Raw genomic sequence first — 19,832 nt, forward strand, 5'->3', positions numbered from 1 at the left:
TGTGGAATTTTGTGCAATACATATTTTTTCTGTATCTGTACACAATTTAGTTTTATTACCAAACGGAACTTACTTTCTGTACGTACTTCGTATAACTCCCGAATTCCGTAGCCAGAACTCCAACCGCAGCCAGCTCAGTGACAATGATAATAGGCTATCAAGCCCCCTGATCTTTATCGTCAAATTAAGTCAGCAATACCCTTATGATAGGAACAGCGGTCCTGGTTGAAATGGGCCTCTACTTTGTGTCAAAATTGGATGTCTTCATTTAAGGCACCATTTCGATGGATTCCGTTCCCGGACCACGCCTGGCTGAGGGTCGGTTGCTAAAACTGAACGCGACATTGTGTTCGAAGGGTGGGAGCGTCGCGGTTCGTGCGGCCACGGCCGCCGCCGCGTCTCCTGAAAAGAGCTTCACCCTGGGGGAGCTGGATCGGTCGACACCACCGCTGAGAGTGTGTGAGACGGGGGGGTTGGTCCGCGCAGCGTCTTTGTGTCTCCTGGCGCCGGTTCGCCGCCCTTGCCCGCGACCAAGCTCGAAAGTGTGTGCTGTGTGTGTGCAGCGACCGAACATTTTGTGCGACACGCACAAACCAAACACGACCTCAGAGCAGGCGAGACTACCCGCTCAATTTAAGCATATTATTAAGCGGAGGAAAAGAAACTAACAAGATTCCCTTTGAAGCGGAGAGCGAACAGGGAAGAGCCCAGCACCGAATCTCGCAGGTTCACCCTGCCGGGAAATGTGGTGTTTGGGTGGGTCCACTTAACAGGGAACCTGCGGCGAGTTGAAGTCCTCCTTGAATGGGGCCACGCTCCGCAGAGGGTGCCAGGCCCGTAGAGACCGCTGCGGCTTCCGGGAGGATCTCTCCTTAGAGTGGGGTTGCTTGAGAATGCAGCCGTAAGTGGGTGGTAAACTCCATCTAAGGCTAAATATGACCACGAGACCGATAGCGAACAAGTACCGTGAGGGAAAGCTGAAAAGAACATTGAAGAGAGAGTTCACGAGTACGTGAAACCGTTCGGGGGTAAACGTGAGAAACCCGAAAATACCTCAACCGGGGAGATTCAAGCCTTATCCGCGCCTCTTCCCCTGCTTTGGCCAGATGGGTCTGTCCCCCCGCACGGAGCAATCCGGCGTCAGGGTGGTAACGGGTTTCTACTCGGCCGGGTAGTGGTGGGGAGGTCGGTGGGCCGCACTTCTCCCCTCGTTGGACGTCGCGACCCGTTGGGTGTCGGTCTAAGGCCTGGGTGTGTAGCCTGTTCGTCCGCGTCGCAAGGCGTGTTCGTCGGACAGACCCCAGGTGTTCCGGCCGACGGCTCGACGGTATGTGTGCGCGGAGTTGATTCGCCGCCCTTCGGGGCAGGCGTCCGGCCCCTGACAAGCGAGGGCACGTGGCATGGACGACGGACCTCCGGCCCGACTCCGGCCCTGCTCAGCTGTTGGTTTGGGGATGCCTCGGACAAAAGAATCTTTTAGACTCGCGTCAGCGGCGCAAAAGCTTCGGGTAATTTCACGACCCGTCTTGAAACACGGACCAAGGAGTCTAACATGTGCGCGAGTCATTGGGTAGAAACTAAACCTAAAGGCGCAATGAAAGTGAAGGTCCCGCCGCGTGCGGACCGAGGGAAGATGGGCCGCGCTGCTGTGCGGCTCCGCATTCCCGGGGCGTCTCGTTCTCATTGGGAGTTGAGGCGCACCAAGAGCGTACAGGTTGGGACTCGAAAGATGGTGAACTATGCCTGGCCAGGACACTAGCAAGGGAGATGTGGAGCTACAGGCAAGAAACCAAGAGAATTTAGAGTTTTGTGTAAATATGTTGGAAGGAAGATGTTTTAAGATGTCCTTGATGAAGCGGGCAGTCACTTCACCACTGCCTGCTCCTTAGGCTCGAGAGCTTCCTGAACTCTCTGAGACTCTCGGTTTAGTTTTTCACGGCTGGTGTCTTCGCTGTATGCCGTGGTAGAATTGCGTTAGTAGTTGCCAATGTCCCACCGGAAACTGAGCGGGGCATTCCCAGGAATCCGGTCCGTATGAAGGTCAGTAGAGTACTGAAGGTGTGGCATCCAGTAAATGGAAGAGTGATCCGAAGCGGCAAGAAATTTATCTGAAAGGAAACATAAAACACTTTGTCGGTGTAGCTCTGAAGATGTAGCAAAATGAAACTGCCGTGAAAGTGGGAATCTGGTACCGCTTGTGGCCGTCGAGTGGAATGACGTGTTCCTACAAGCTGTGGCTCAGCTTACCTCGCCTTTCCGTTATGTATAACAGAGGGAGGACTGTTTACTACTCGGCCGTGTGTACATATTTCAATCTGTACTCAACATACAACGGCCACACCCAGAAATCTCCTGAGCTGTATAGTGATTACCTTCCTCATGACGGAACTGCAACGTGAGTAACAATTAGCCAAGTATACTCCATATCTTCGTGATGTGATGATGATTATTGTTTAAAGAGGCCTAGCATCTAGCTCCTTGGCCCCTAATGATACGAAATGTAAAAACAATTTAAATGTCCAAATATTCAACCTCTGACCGGAATTCATATCTTGATTGTGAATAATGAATGGACTAATACGAAAGCAAGATAATCAGCGGATCCAACTCGAATATTAAACATTAAGAAGAATTCCAATAATCAATCCTACGAATACAAATATAAACACGACGATGAACAATTATTATGAACTTAAAACAATCAGCGGATCCGCTCCGAAATGGCGCACCTATCCAGAAGCTAACTTATAACAATGGTATATACTGACCAAGGAGCTGCTTCCAAAGCACATCCTTGAATCGATTATGCTTTGTGTCTAAAGAGGTCGAAAATCTAGGTGAATGGCCCCTCATAAAGGTACCTACGGCTAGTAAAGAAGAACCACGGTGTAATGGATTTAAAATTAATCTTCGCGATGATACGATGCATATTGATTATGTGTCCATTTTCTTGTCTGGCCCACCGTGTATTCAAACTTCAGGATTCCATGGACTTTCTCTAATTGGTGATGGTGTGCTATCTAGCGGTCGACTTGGAATTTAAGCAGCGAGGTAGCTAAGTTGTGCTGCTATCTGGGCGCTAGAAGTGAAGCTTTCTCAGTCGTAGTCAGTCGACAATGCAGATAGCAGTTGTTCTGATTTTTGCTTCTTAACCTGAAGACGCTGGAACCTATTCTCTGTGGATTGTGCCTCATGAAGAGTAGAAAATCATGATGCAAGAAGAGGAGATGGTCGCGAAATTAGACCCTGGATGATGGATTGTCCATCTAGGCAATAGGCCTGAACATTAGGTTATTCTTTTAGAATATTTAATATATCTTGTTTCCTTCGACCTCGTAGGTAAGTTGCATCCATCTTCTGTACTGAACTAAGCTACCAAGGAATGGATTAGTTAATAGTGTTAATACGCGGAGATATTTAACCTCAAAATTGAAATTCTGCATGTGGTTTTAAAAGAAATTGACTTCCTAAAACAGGTCCTCATAATAATCTTGTAATATGGTAATATTTTCGGGCTTCAAGTTGTAATGGTCATTATGGCATTTGTTTATCTTCTTGACTTTAGTTAATTAAGGTTTTGTGCACAAAACAAGTTATGTTTATTATTATAATATTTTCAATCAAATGTCGGGCTACTAATGGAGAAACATTGTTCCTTTAATGTAGGGCTTCTAATGACTTCCTCGGTACTTCAAGTGCTTGTTTTGATTTCGGTGCTCGTCATCTGTTACACTCTGTGTAACAGAATGAAAACATACCGTGGCCATGCTGTGTTGAATTTGACATTTGAGTATCGAATTATTGTTGGTAACTTGATTTTCAGCTGATTTTTGGCGTGGATCTTCGTGCATATGGAAGGTTTTTCTGATGAGTTTGATTAACTCATTTGGTTTAAGCCACCGTACCTTGGAGAATATTAGGGTTATTTATCCTATTTATGGATTTATGTCCATGTTTCGAATGATTTCATGGTGTTAACTGAAGTTATGCTTTTTGGTGGATTTAATTTAATTTTAATGCAGCCCTGGAGTAACCGAGAAATTCATTAGGGAAATTTCAGCTTTCATTCAGTAATAGTTGTCTTAAGATTTTAATCTTCTATTGATCTACGTTTGTTTATTGTTCAAAAAGATTTTCTGCCTCCTGGCAATTTGAGTTAGTGTTAAAATAATTTATTTTCAATTGATATCCTTGATTAATTATTCTGAAAGCTGTTCACGTTCATTGTGCAGTGGTAATTGATTTAAAAAAAATTAGTTTTGAGGTCGAAAATTCTTAAATTATTTACCTAATTAAATTTTGTTTGATCAATTTAATTTGAGTTATTATTTCAGCCAATTAGTTAATTAAGCTTATTTTAGTTGATTCGCTAGGCCTCTTGTGTCCAGAGCTTCCTCAATCAGCGACGGCCTTCTGTTGGGATAATTCGTAAGTCGTCCTTTTGCTTATTTTATCCCTGGTCGTGCTAACACTCTTGACATTTACCTTATGTTGTGAGAACGGTATTTCTAGAAAATAACGTAAACATTCGGTGTTCCACACAAAAGGGCGCAACCTATAGGCAACTCAAACCCATAGTGTTCCCCACATAGTGGGTACTATTCACAGGGACCCGTTCTACCCCGCGGTATTCCTTGACATATTGAATAGTAATCACAGTGACCCGTACTATACCGTGGTGTTACCCACATAGTTGGTACTAATCACCGGGACCCGTATTATCCCGCGGTGTTCCTCACACTGTGGTACTAATGAGAGGTAAAACCCACACACGTGGTGTTCCTCACATAATGTGCATTAATGAGAAGTAAACCCAGACCCGTAGTGTTCCTCGGAGGCAAACCCAAAATCTTCCTCACACAGTTGTACAAATCTCAGGGAACAGTACTATCCGTGGTGTTGTTCAGATTGTTGTACAAATGACAGGTAAACCCCAGACCCGTGGTGTTCCTCGGAACGCAAACCCATTGTGTTCATCACATAGTGGTACTAATCACAGGACCCCGAACAATCCCGTGGTGTTCTACGGCAGACCTGTGGTTTTCCTCAAAACGCAAACACCTGGATTTCCTCACATAGTGGTACTAATCATATGGACCCGTATTATCCGGTGGTGTTCCTCACATAGTGGGTACTAATTTCAGGTGACCCCCAGACCAATGGTGTTCCTGGGAACGCGAACCCACGGTGTTCGTCACATAGTTGTACAAATCTCAGGGACTCGTACTATCGCGTAGTGTTCGTCACATAGTGGGTACTAATGCCAGGTAAATCCCAGACCCGTGATTCTCCATGGTGAACACGAGACCCGTGGTTTTCCTAGGAACGCAAACCCATGGTATTCATCACATAGTTGTACAAATCTCAGTGACACGAACTATACAGGGGTGTTCCTCTCAAAGTGGGTACTAATCACAGGGACCCGTTCTATCCCGGCGTTTTCCTCTGAATGAAAACCCATGGTGTTCCTCACATAGTTGTACAAATCTCAGTGACACGAACTATACAGGGGTGTTACTCACAAAGTGGGTACTAATCACAGGTAAATCCTAGACCAGTGGTGTTACATGCAACGCGGACCCATGATGTTCCTCACAAAACGTAACTAATCACAGGGACCCGTACTATACCGTCGTGCTCCTCGGAACGAAGCACATGGTGTCCCTCACATAGTGGGTACTAATTTCAGGTAAATCCTAGACCAGTGGTGTGATATGCAACGCGGACAGATGGTGTTCCTCATATTGTGGTACTAATGACAGGTAAACGGCAGAATTGTGGTTTTCCTCAAAACGCAAACACCTGGATTTCCTCACATAGTGGTACTAATCATATGGACCCGTATTATCCGGTGGTGTTCCTCACATAGTGGGTACTAATTTCAGGTGAATCCTAGACCAGTGGTGTTCCATGCAACGCGGACCCATGATGTTCATCGCATAGCGTAACTAATCACAGGGACCCGTACTATACCGTGGTGCTCCTCGGAACGAAGCACATGGTCTTCCTCACATAGTTGTTCAAATCTCAGGGACCCGTACTATCCCGTGGTGCTCCTCTCATAGTGGTACTAATCACAGGGACCCGTACTATACCCTGGTGTTCCTCATATAGCGGTACTAATAATAGGGAGCCGTATTATACCGTGGTGCTCCTCACACATTTGTACTATTCACAGGGATCCGTAGTATCCCGTAATGTTCATCACAGAGTGCGAACTAATTACGGGGACCCGTACCATCCCATGGTATTCCTCACATTGTGTTACTAATCAGAGGGACCCGTACTATCCCATGGTGTTCATCACATATTGGTACTAATCATAGGGACCCGTCCTATCCCATGGTGTTCCTCACAGAGTGAGAACTAATCACAGGGAGCCGTACTATACTGTGGTGTTCCTGACAGTGCGTACTTATCACAGGTACATCCCAGACCCATGCTGTTCGTCACATAGTTTCAGAAGTCTCAGGGACCCGTTCTATCCCGTGGTCTTCCCCACATAGTGGGTAAGAATGTCAGGAAAATCCCAGACCCGTGGTGTTCCTCGGAACGCAATCCCATGGTGTTCGTCACATAGTTGTGCAAATCTGAGGGACCCGTACATTCCCGTTGTTTTCCTCACATAGTGGGTACTAATGACAGATAAAACCTAGACTTCAGATGTTCCTTGGAACGCAACCCATGGTGTTCGTCATATAGTTGTACAAATCTCTGGGACTCGTACTATCCGGTGGAGTTCCTCGGAACGCACACCCATGTTTCCACAACCAGATGCTGAAACACCCGAGCGACGTTAGCTTCTTTTATCTCCCTGGGATCCTCTAACCGAATCTAGGCAAAGGGTTAGCCTCCGTCATAGTGATGGGTACTATAAATACACAGTGATCCTCTAACAGACCCATGGTATTCCTCAGTTTGTGGTACTAATCACAAGGATAGTGGAACTAAGCACAAGTAATTTGGTTCAAAATTCAGCATCCCTTGGTCTCGTCTTCCACGCACAGAGATCTGTGTGTTTGGTCCGCGAGAGCTATATTATTTCGCACACGTCGACGGGAAAGCCAGGTAAGAACCCCCTACACGCCACCTGGGACGCAGCACGTGGGAGTAACACCTCTCCCCATGCTACGGCAGCGTAGTAGGTTCGTGGATAATCTGCTGTTACTTGATGTCGTGTGTCCCCACTCTCTTAGAACTGCCAATGGCTGCCATACAGAAAAGCCGCATAAGATGACTAGACTCTAATTCTTCTGACCGTAACATTTTGAAGTCTGTTGGTGAGGTTTACCATTTTCCACGAGCTGGTGGGCAATCTGTTTAGCTGTAACATTCGCATGACCCTCTGTAACTGGTTGGTTACAACTCAGACGTTTAAGAAACCTCCAGCCTTTCTGGCTATCCTTCCTTAGATCAGTGTCCCCATCGCTCCTGTTATTAGATATCGCTTTTAAGAAATCTTCCCCAGCTTGGACGGTATCGGATCTCAAATGATCGTTGTCAAAGAGATCACGATAGTTTCTTAATATTTCAATAGTTTTTGTATATAGAGTTCACCGTCAGCGAATTGAGATACGAGAAAAAATTTCACGATATTTACATAATCATCACATTAAGGAAAATGCTCCATATTCAGAATGTTCTCGTGCAGTGAAATAACACATTTCCCCAATCAGCCTTCTTAAAATGACATCATCTTCGAAAAGGCACTCAGATTCTAACGATTTAAAGGTAAGATGTATTGAACTAACACGAGGCCACAGAACTAGTTGCAAACAGAATTTTGTGGTGGCGTTTTGTAAATTCACAGAGAGCCGCAGACTGAACGATGAAAGGCATAAAAGTCTGTAATGAAGATGTATGTATGAAAAGGAACTGTCTGCGGTCAGATTGCAGCATATATCTGGCATATATTTATTTATTTATTTATATCGTGTCAGAAGCATACATAAGTTTAAAATTAAAGATAAGGAAAAACATAAAACATAATATAAATACTCCAATGGCGAGAGCCACATTAAACTATGTGAGCCCAAAACCTTGCAACATCAAGTGCATTTGGCTTCGCTTTAACCAGGTCTTCTGTTGTGCAGCTGAATGGGCATGAACTGCATTGCAGCAAATGGGCTGTGGTCTGCTCTTCTCCACATACACACAAGGTATTTCTTCTGGTTTACCCTGCACCGCGTAACACCAGAGCGCAGTCTGTTCAGTGCTCTCCAATTCACCCAATCTGTGACATGGCCAGGAGGGAGTTCCTCTTTTGGTGTCATCCATTGACTGATCCTCGTATGTTGACTCCTGACGCGCCATTCTTGAATTCTTGCTTGCTGCGCTGTTCCTGCAAGTGTTTCGGTTACTCTCAAGAAGCTTTTCCTAGACTTAAGCCGCTGGCGTGGTGGCTCATATCCAAACAAAGGGTGGGCTTCCGATTTCAACACCTTTCTCTTTTCTTTCTTGGCTGCCACTTCACGGCGAATATCGGGAGGTGCTATCCCTGCAAGGCAATACACTTTTTCCAAAGGTGTAGGTCTCAAACATCCAGTAATAATGCGGCAGGTTTCGTTGAGTGCTACATCAACTGCTTTGGTATGGCAAGATTTGTACCACACCGGGCATGCGTATTCAGCTGCGGAATAGCAGAGCGAAAGGGCAGATGTCCTCACTGTGTCTGGCCCCAAGATGTTCCAGTTAGCTTCCGCACATTATTGTTTCTAGCAGCCACTTTCTGCTTGATGTTCAAACAATGTTTTCTGTAGGTTAAGGCACGATCCAGAGTGACTCCGAGGTACTTCGGGGTAGGATTGTGTTGTAATGCTATGCCTTGCCAAGTGACCTTCAGAGTTCGGGAAGCTTCTCTGTTGTTTAGATGGAAAACACAGGTTTGCGTCTTAGTTGGGTTTGGTGTTAGTTGATTCTTCATGTAATAGCCAGCAAGTGTCTAGAGCTGTGGACAATGTTTGTTCAATCGCCTCGAAGTTATCCCCTGAGATGTGATGACACAATCATCAGCATAGATGAAACTATTCGTCCCGGCAGGAAGAGGCTGATCATTTGTGTAAATATTGAAAAGCATTGGTGCCAACACGCTTCCCTGAGGTAGTCCGTTCTTCTGTATCCTCCACCTGCTTCTTTTTCCCTGGAACTCAACGAAGAAACTTCGATTTTGAAGTAGGTTTCTAATGGCACAAGTCAGATGGAAGTCCTTTGTCATGCTGTATACCTTTCCAAGGAGAATTCGGTGATTAACAGTATCATATGCTGCCGAGAGATCTATAAATGCAGCTCCTGTGATTTTCCGGCTTTCAAAGCCATCTTCTATGTGTTGACTTAATTTCAACACCTGCGATGTGCGGCTTTTCCCTCTCCTGAATCCAGCTTGCTGTGGAATCAGAAGTGGCTCGATTTTATCAGTCAACCTATTGAGGATTAGTCTCTCCAGAATCTTAAAAAGATGGCATAATAAGGAGATTGGCCTGTAGCTCCTAGGGTCATTTTTATCTTTGCCTGGTTTTAAAATGGCTATGACCCTAGCCTTCCTCCATATTTTAGGTATCATGGAAGACTGAATGCAGTTATTCATGAGTTCTAGCAACCAGCACTTCGCAGTAGGACCAAAGTTCTTAATTTGTTCCATTCGAAGGTCATCAAGTCCTGCTGACTTCCCAATCTTACACTTATTGAGAGCTAATTCCAGTTCAGTTAGTGTGAAATGCTTAGATAATTCATTGCTCTCGTCTGGTTGTCTGACTATAGGATTCTTCCCTACTTTCATGGAAAGCTTAGGTTTTCCATTAAGCAAAAGTTGGTGTGCTATTTGATCTGCACTCACATTGGCATGTGTGTTACCTTGCGTAGGATCATTGCTCAAGTGTTTTAAAAGTCTCCAAGCTTCTTGACTGCTCCTACCCATATCGACTTCAGACATCAACTTCATCCATGTCTCCTTCTTTGCCTGGGAGATAGAGGAAAGAACACTTTGTGCTGCTTGAATCGTTCGCTCACTAAATGGGTCTTCTTCGTGAAGCCTGTAGTAATCATGCAGCAGAGCAGTTGTTTCACGAGTTATACCTTGAAGGTAGCGTGTCCTGCAGCCTCTGGGAATTGATGCCCGTGAACAGAACTTCACGATATCAATAAATTTGTCATAATCTTGGGGTATAGGAGAGACAGTTTTTATCCTCTCATCCAACATACTGGAAAACCTTTTCCAGTCAGCCTTTCGAAAGTTATATCTCCGTCTGAACCGAACTTCGTGTGGTCTTATGGGTGAAGAGAGGTGACATATTAGTGGCCGGTGTTGTGTTCTTGGGATTGGTGAACCCATTTCTTTAGAACATTGCTGCACAAAGCAGTTGCTCACAAAGAGAAGATCTGGGTTATACCCTCGGTGCCATCTTCCACTGTTGAAGGAGGAGGGAAGCTTACTGTCATGAATAAGGAAAAGCTCCTGAGTTTCAGCCCATGCAATGACGATCTCTCCATTCTCATCTTCTTGAGCATATCCCCAGACGTGACTACGGCTGTTAAAGTCACCGATTACTATTGACTTTGTTTGATTACCAAAATTTACAGGTGGTAAGAAAGAGAACTTTTCATTTGGAGGCTTGTACACAGATGTAATGGTCATGTTGCTTAACTCCACGGTGATTATTTCGATGTCGTTATCTTCAGTATGATGAGTACTGATGATCTGGATGTCTGGCTTTACAAATACAGCACTACCATATTTCGCATGAGGCCTTTCTGCAACTAAAATCATTCCTGAAATCTTTGGACGTTTCTGATGTTCATCCCTATGCGTTTCCTGAATGCACAAGACGTCACATTTCTGGTCTTGGCATAGTTCTTTCAAGAGTTCCTCTTTGGCAGCTGACAGGCCTTCAATATTTATGGATATTATTGTCATGGATGGCTCTGAAAAGAGCCGTTTCTTAAAATACATTTTAAGATTGATTAGTTCTGGCATATAACAGGACGATGAGGGATTGTTTGCCCCACTGATTTCGCTGAAAACCGAGATATGTGTTTGCTTACGCAGATACTGTAATTTAATATCTGGATAATATCCATCCTCCATCTCGCACTGTTGAATGATACTGGAAGTTTGTTATCATGCTGTAGAAATAGATTGCACGAATCTGTCCATTCTACGCCAGCTTCTCCTCTTTCTTCGGTACCTGGGTAGCCCCATGTTGTATTATGACTCTTGATGTCACCAACCAAAAAATTCACATGTTGATGCTGGAAGGCTCCACAAATCTAAATACAGTACCTGGTGGCTTATTGATTGAGCTATACTGTGAGAGTCTCAATGTCATCACGGGAGATGATCTGGATGTTGGATAGCACTGAGGGTGTTCAACCACTAAACGCATGACATTGATTTTTGGACGGCGAAGATTCTAGTCTCGGCGACTTTCCTAAATGCATATTATTAGAGTGTCCAGTAAATTGCAAGGCTATATATTTTGTGTTGTCTTTCAGATTCTTAAAATTAAGTGAATAATAGAAATAAAATAATCAAAGTGCAAAATATTATTATGAAAACTTGCGTAACATAAACCAGTAAACCTGTACATACAGAGGACGAAGTTGAGCAGAAAATGGGAGCTGATAAGAGTTAAATATAGTCTGTGTATTCCAGTAAATTCTACAGTCCGACTCGTTGGCTGAATGGTCAGCGTACTGGCCTTCGGTTCAGAGGGCCCCGGGTTCGATTCCCGGCCGGGGCGGGGATTTTAACCTTCATTAGTTAATTCCAATGGCCCGGGGGCTGGGTGTCTGTGCTGTCCCCAATATCCCTGCATCTCACACACCACAATAACACGCAGTTCCCTACACGTGGCAGTTGCCGCCCACCGTCATCGGAGGGTCTGCCTTACAAGGGCTGCACTCGGCTAGAAATAGCCACACGAAATTATTTTTATAGTAACTTCTACAACGTAGCATGGTGTATTTTGCTATCTGTAGGTCTGATTTGACCTTGTAATATTTTAGTGGAAGTTTATCACAGTTTCAGCTATTAATTTTTGTGCTGAAAAGACACAAGTAGACATTTACGATGCTTGCATATGGTAGAAGTGTCACTGTGTTATAACCGACATTTATTCATATTTTTTTAAGGATGGGACGTTAGATTGAGTGCATTTCTCATAAAATTTGTTCAGACGTAATGAGGAACATGTTTGCAGTATAGCAGTGAAATTTAGAGGATCAGTTGAGTATGCAAATTGGAAAGGTCTGGTCAACTTCTAATTTGTACATGTCAGTAATTCCAATATTTATTTATTTATTTGGCGTGTGGCTACATCACTAAAACAAATAATATTTACAAATATTATCTCATACTAATATCAATAATTGATTTCATAATGCTAATAAGTTGAATACAGGGGAGAGTTCGATTTTAATCTATCTCAGCAGTATAACTAAGATATTTAGCATCTGCGGTTGCGTCAAGACACTTTCCGTGAAGCTAGTTAATCATAAAATTCATATCAAATGTTCGGCCTTCACAAAAGGTCTCATTATTTTATCCAACAATAGGCAGGAACGAATTTAGTCCCTGGAAAACTTCGTGCAATTGCATCTAAAACGAATCTAAAACTCATATAAGAAAGCCCAATACATGGGAGGATCTACTCGATAATTACACAAACAAAATCTGGTAACTCATTTTCGCAAAATTACTCAGGTAAATAATTTCAAATACTTGGGAAAATCATCCAACAATCTGCATTAAATCATGAGGAAAACAGAGAGAGATTTCTATATTACAAGTAGGCCATAGAACCACATGGAAAAGTACGACAAAATATCAGTATCAAGCAACGCTATATTAAAGCATTATAACACCGTAATTAAGCCTCAAACATTACACACGTCAGAAACCTTGATCAGTCGAGAAAGATCATTATCTAAAATGATCGAAAAACAAGATAGGGAAGTCCTCAGGGAAACCATGGCCCAGTATGCATAGGAGTGTGGATGAATAGGAGGTCACCGGAATTAAATCAACATATTGAGGAAATATTAGATACAATCTTTGGAAAAGGTGATTGAAGTTTGATTGCCATATTCAAAGAATAGATGATGAAAGACTCACTAAAAATTTAATAATGCCTCCTCGCTCAAAGTCAGAATAACTGGATAATCGAAATTGAAAAGGACCTTCAAGAAATCAACATACCAGATGAAATTATATGGGACACGCCTAGCTTTAGAACGTTGGTGAACAAACATCATTTTGCTGAGAACCCAAGATGAGTACACAGTTACACAGAAGGAAGAACAGATGATAAACACAAAGAGGGAAGAAACTCTGGCAGGAGAAGAAAGCACAACCATCTGCAAAATAAGTACAATCGCGCTCCTTAGTGGGGCAAAACATTTTGAAATAATAATAATAATAATAATAATAATAATAAGTAATGGAATGAGTAATAGTTACCATCCATGTGGTATGCTTTTTTGTGAAGTGTCAGTCTGCGATACATTTGTCAGGAGGTGATAGCTCGGGGTTCGGTGTATTGAGGTTTGGGGTCTATGTTGAAGTCAGTGTCATATGCGTCTGGACTATTGTATTTCCAAGTGAAGTGAGAAACTTCGTAACTGTCCATAACTGTCGGTGGTAGATAAGTTCTATTTGTCCATGTAGTTATGAAACCATGCGACTCAGTTTGTGAGACATGCTCCTAGTAGATACTCCAGAGGTAATGGTGTAGATAATGCCGAGGTTTCTTTGTAAAAATGCTCGAGGGAAAAAATCAGGCAGAGTGTTTTGAAATATGGTAAGGTCCATGGTTTGAACACAGAACAGGTTCGTATATCCAGAGGGATTCTTTGTTCATCCAATTACTCCATTAGTACCAGTGAAATGCATATCAAATTCTACAGATCCCATTAGACTTGAAATAATTCGTGATGGCAATAATGTTGACCGATATATTGTGATAATACAAGGATTTGGACGAAGATTTGTGCTGTAGTAAAAGGCCATCCGTGGCGAGATCTGTTTGCTCACTTGTGTAAGCCAGTGGAGAGCGGCAGGTATAAACCTGTTTGACGAGATAACAGGTGTTCACATTTATATGCGGCGGAACCTCTTAGGAAATAGAGGCCCGTGTTACAACATTATTGATGTTACAATAAATGGGGAGTAATTTGAATTTCAATTCTACTGCATAGGCAAATGACAAGAGTGGATTCTCAGTAACATTCCCGAACACTTGACTATGTATTCTCGTTTCGATGTTTCCATAACACAGTCATAGTTCGTATTGCCACTGAGCGTTTAAATAATTACTTTGGTGTCAGAAGGTTGTCCTTAGATATTAAGATTTCCATTTCTTGACATATTCATAGTGCAGCTAGGTGTTAAGGACTGCCGATGGCGTGTCCTTCAGTGGAAAGCAGGATGGTGGTTGAAGTGCATGGAAGGGAATATTGGGATTGCTCGCCCATGCTAGGATCGTGAAATTACGTAGCTAGCCAACTGCTCCTAGATGACAGGTGACTATTCTTGTTTGACACAATGAGTCAGTACCACATAGTATTCCATAGGGTGTAGTAGCACCCTGCCATTAGTCCATGGGATACCCATGATTTTTTGCCATGTTGTTCATAAAGGAGTTGTAATATTTTGTGTGTTTATATTTTAGCAGGACTATAAGTGGATGCAGTTGAACTCCGTGACTTAAAATATGTAAGGGTTACACATGAGTCAAGTTTATTTTGGGGTTTGACTGAAGGTTATAACTAAATGTTTACAGAATTTATTTTCACAGGTTTTCATGAATTTATTCCAATCACTGACTTCAACCTGTTATTTCGGTTCATGAAACATCATTCAGTCAATACAAATAACACTATTTTGTTGTATAATTTTACGCTATTATTCACTGGCACTCGAAGTCCACTTGTTTTGGAGGGTCACTGTGGTCATCACGCACATTCAATTATCTTCAACGATAGGTCACTTTGGTCCTCAACCTTAAACATTAATATAGTGGGTGACCATGATAGCTCAGTGATGTTCATTTCGACGTTTCTCAGATTCCATTGAGGGTCCAGGTATCTCGTTCTATGGTGATGGACAGTCAGTGGATGGCCTAAATTAAAAAGGTATCGAAAACACTTCCTCATATTTAGACGATCGAGAAATCGGATGCATATCGCACAGTTGTTTATGGAGCTGAGCAGATTAAATCTCATGTTGTTTTCTAGTTAACCATAAACTGGTTTTCTGTGAATAGCCCTTCAGACTTTTTTGTGGTGGATATTAATTTCAACTCGAAATCGTCCAGCCGCAGCGTTATATTAATATCACTGACCGCAGAACACTGTTTATGGCCATATTTGTTAACAAACCCGCCATCATTTTTCATTGTCTTTTATTGAATAAAATAGTTAGATTATGTAGGCTTTTAATTTATGTAGGCCTTCCTTGATACTCCAATAGTCATGTCTGGAAGTGACGAAGAGCCATTAACAACCCCTGAGATACAAGAGTTAACAATTCATGCTGAAGACCTGGAACAGGCAAACACCAGTTTGACATGACGAAAAAGGTTCATTACTCACTATGTCTCTTCAACACTTGCAACGTTGAGATATAAGAGATATTTAGTAACTTCCTTGTGGCCCCGTTAGAGAAAAGAGAGAGGCCAATTAACTGCCCCCAGGTAAACTAAAATGGAGAAAAGTATACTGCAGCTGTCAACATACGAGTCCCTACTTAAAGACGCCCCTCGAGAATTACGTGACATACATGAATAGCTATAGGCACTGAAGTAGAACTTTCAATTTGCATTCAGAACCGGCTAACAGACTCAATATTATCGTACAAGTGCCGAGGGAGCATGTACAGTTTTGAGCTACTGGTCTACTCATAATTAAAAGAAAACACGACATGTAGGAAACGGGAGCACAGATATGCTCAGGTTTCAGCAACAATTTCTTAAATTGCGCCGTATTATGACTTGATTCGGCACTTGCTAATTCCCTTGAATTGTTTATTCATAAGTCTGAATACTTCTTTCATGCACTTCTAGACTTTTACCAGTTTTCTTTGTCATAGGATCCTTCTGTGTTCATCCGAATTAATTCTTATCCTCGTCCTGGACGGCTCCCAAACGATTGTTGATGAGCACACTTCTACTTTGGTCCGAAAACATAAAAAGGGTCGTCCATGGTTGAGAACAAGCGGTTGTATATATCTGTGGTTGATGAGGAGATAATTCATGAAATGACCTTTGCTCTTTTCGTACACGGACCTAGCATTATGTTACCTGAAGATTTTCTCTCAGAGAAAATGGTACAAAAGGATGGACCGCTCCCCGATGTATGTTATGAGGTCGCAGAAAAGGTGCTGTTCTAGCTGAAGAGCTTACTCCTTCTCTGCTGTGTGCGATTTCATGCGCCTTGCTACATCTCCGGAATTGGAGGTCTTGTGGAACTCCGGACACATGTGTAGTAGTTAGTGGGACGTTAAGCAAAATAACATTGTTATTAAATCACGTGCGGCTTAATCACGACGTGACGTGACGTTCGTGCGCCGTATCGCCCGTGTGAACCGACAGCGTGGTGCTGCATGCGAACGATTTGCCAAGAAACACGGTGGAGTGCGGCATCTCACCAGTGTGGTTTACATGTGCGTGGTTAACTTAAATGATTCTCTTAACATTTTATCGCAAAACAGAGCACTCGTGTGTGTTCGGATCTGAAATGTTAAAGGGACCTTCTTGGCTGTATATTTGTCACAGACATAACACCAGTATAGCTTCTGGCTTGGGTGAGTCCTCATGTGAACTGGTAGGTCGGTTTTCTGGATGAGGGATTTGCAACAGATATTACGGCAGTGCGCCTTACAACCGTGTGAGTCCGCATACCACGTGCTAGGTGGGATCTCCTGCTGAATACCCTGATTCAAACCTTGCATGAGATTGGCTTCTTGCCTGTGCCAGTCAGCATATGAACTACTAGTTTGACTTTGATGCTGAAGAATATGCCACAGATATTGCAGCAATATGGCTTCTCGCCTAAGTGTGTCCGTATGTGATCTCCTAACTCGCGTTTGTGGATGAATGATTTGCCGAACACATTGCAACAGGGTGGTATATCGCCTGTGAGGGTACGCATAGACTGCATAGATGGACTTTCTGGCTGAAGGAATTCCCACAGACGTTGCAGGAGTATGGCCTCTCAACTGTGTGTGTCGGTCTGTGACTTGCTTGGACGGATTTACTGCTGAATTACTTGCCACAGACATTTGCAGCATTATTGCTTCTCATCTATGTGTGTCCGCACGTGAATAGCATGGACGGATTTACTGCCGAATAACTTGCCACAGACATTGCAGGAGTAAGGCTTTTCGTCCGTGTGAGAACGCATGTGAATAGCATGGTTGTCTTCCCTGCTAAAGGATTCGCCACAGAAAGTCTCGTCTGTATGGGTCCACATATGATGAGATAGAGTGTCTTTCCGGCTGAATGATGTGCCACAGACTTTGCAACAGTATGACTTCCTGTCTGTCTGTGTCCGCATATGAACAGTTAGTGTGCTGTTCAGGATGAATGATTTGCCACAAACATTGCAGCTGTTGGCTTCACGCCTGTACTGGTCCGCATATGATCGGTCAGACTACATTTCTTTATGTATGATTTGCCACAGATATTGCAGCTCTAAGGCTTTTCGCCTGTATGGGTACGCATATGATCGGACAGACTGCCTTTCTTTATGAATGATTTGCCACAGACATTGCAACTGTATGGCATAAGACCTCTATGGGTCCGCATATGAACGGTTAGTTTGCTTCTCATTATGAATGATTTCGCACAGACACCGCAACTGAATGGCCTCTCACCTGTATGGGTCCGTATATGTTCGGTCAGACTGCCATTCTGTATGAATGATTTGCTACAGACATGGCGATTGTATGGCTTCTCGCCTGTATGGGTCCGCATATGATCCGTTAGTTTGTCTTTCTTTATGAATGATTTGCCGCAGACATTGCACCTGTATGGCTTCTCTCCTGTATGGGTCCGCATATGGCCGATTAGAATGCTTTTCCGTATGAATGACTTGCTACAGACATTGCAGGTGTAAGGCTTCACGCCTGTATGGGTCCGCAAATGATCGGTCAGATTGCCTTTCTGTATGAATGATTTGCTACAGACATGGCAATTGTATGGCTTCTCGCCTGTATGGGTACGCATATGACCCGTTAGTTTGTCTTTCTTTATGAATGATTTGCCACAGACATTGCACCTGTATGGCTTCTCTCCTGTATGGGTCCGCATATGGCCGATTAGAACGCTTTTCCGTATGAATGACTTGCTACAGACATTGCAAGTGTATGGCTTCTCGCCTGTATGGGTCCGCAAATGATCGGTCAGACTGGCATTCTTTGTGAATGATCTGCAACAGACATTGCACTTGAATGGCTTCTCGCCTGTATGGATCCGCATATGATCGGCTAAAATACCTTTCAGTGTGAATGATTTGCTACAGACATTGCATCTGTATGGCTTCTCGCCTGTATGAGTCCGCATATGATCGGTTAGTTTGCCTCTCTTTATGAAAGATTTGCCACAGACACGGCACCTGAATGGCTTCTCTCCTGTATGAATGGGTAGATGTTCGGTCAGACTGCCTTTCATCTTGAATGATTTGCCACAGACATTGCACCTGAATGGCCTCTCACCTGTATGGGTCCGCATATGAACGGTTAGTTTGCTTCTCATTATGAATGATTTCGCACAGACACCGCAACTGAATGGCCTCTCACCTGTATGGGTCCGCATATGTTCGGTCAGACTGCCTTTCTGTATGAATGATTTGCTACAGACATGGCAACTGTATGGCTTCTCGCCTGTATGGGTCCGCACATGTTCGGTTAGTTTGCCTTTCTGTATGAATGTTTTGCTACAGACATGGCAATTGTATGGCTTCTCGCCTGTATGGGTCCGCATATGATCCGTCAGTTTGCCTTTCTTTAAGAATGATTTCCCACAGACACCGCAGCTGTATGGCTTATCACCTGTATGGGTCCGCAATTGTTTCGTTAGATTGCCTTTCTGTATGAATGATTTGCTACAGACATTGCAGCGGTTTGGCTTCTCGCGTGTGTGAGACCGCATAACGCCCGCCCTTTTCCTGAAATTTTTATGAGATACTGAGCATTCGTTTATAATGGCACCTGTATGCAATCGCGTGTCCCCTGTCACCATTTTCCTCTTTGTAAAACATCTATCAGAAAATACGCACACTTGGAGCGGGTGGATCCTGAGGTGTTCGGACAAGCTGCTTCGGCTACATAACACCTTTCCGCAGTGATCGCACTTGAAGGGTCGATCTTCCTTGTGTCTCTTCAGATGTCGCAAGAGGTCCAACTTCCCAGCCAGGATGTCACAGCACACACTACACCTAAAACTAGCAGATCCGCCGTCCGGAGGTTGATGATCTCTATAGCTCACCTCGGGTCTCGATCTACAGTGACAAATTAAAACCATGTGACCAATAGTTCAACAGCCAACTCCACTACAACTCTCACACAGGGGATTTGCTACGGGACATTCCAATCACTGATATCCAGTGCAGAGAGCACGTTACACATAAACATTACAAACCTGAGAGTAAACATTATCTGAGGTTAAAATTCAAAACCTCTCACTTGTAACGAGAATGTGTTGCGTATTTTCTTAATCACGATATCACGCGCAAGAAACTTGTCACGGTTTAGAAATGTACGAGTTAATAGACCTCATTTGAAGAAAGCATGAGAAGTGGTCCAGCCTAAAAGGGTAAATACTCATACAAGCTCTTTAATC

At 43.5% G+C, this 19,832-nt stretch overlaps 1 protein-coding gene across 1 annotated transcript in view; it reads right to left on the reverse strand.

Annotated features, from left to right (window-relative positions):
* LOC137503348 (zinc finger protein 33B-like) overlaps nt 1-19,142 on the reverse strand; it is a 29,226-nt gene extending 10,084 nt beyond the window's left edge. Inside the window, exons 1-2 of the mRNA XM_068230906.1 lie at nt 18,707-19,142; nt 17,867-18,622 (exon numbers count right to left, since the gene is read on the reverse strand). Of these exons, the coding sequence (XP_068087007.1) occupies nt 17,867-18,622; nt 18,707-19,142 (1,192 nt within the window). The remainder of the gene's footprint in view (nt 1-17,866; nt 18,623-18,706) is intronic.
* Nucleotides 19,143-19,832: the final 690 nt, after the last annotated feature.

Source organism: Anabrus simplex, chromosome X (genome assembly GCF_040414725.1).
Source record: "Anabrus simplex isolate iqAnaSimp1 chromosome X, ASM4041472v1, whole genome shotgun sequence".
Lineage (NCBI taxonomy): Eukaryota > Metazoa > Arthropoda > Insecta > Orthoptera > Tettigoniidae > Anabrus > Anabrus simplex.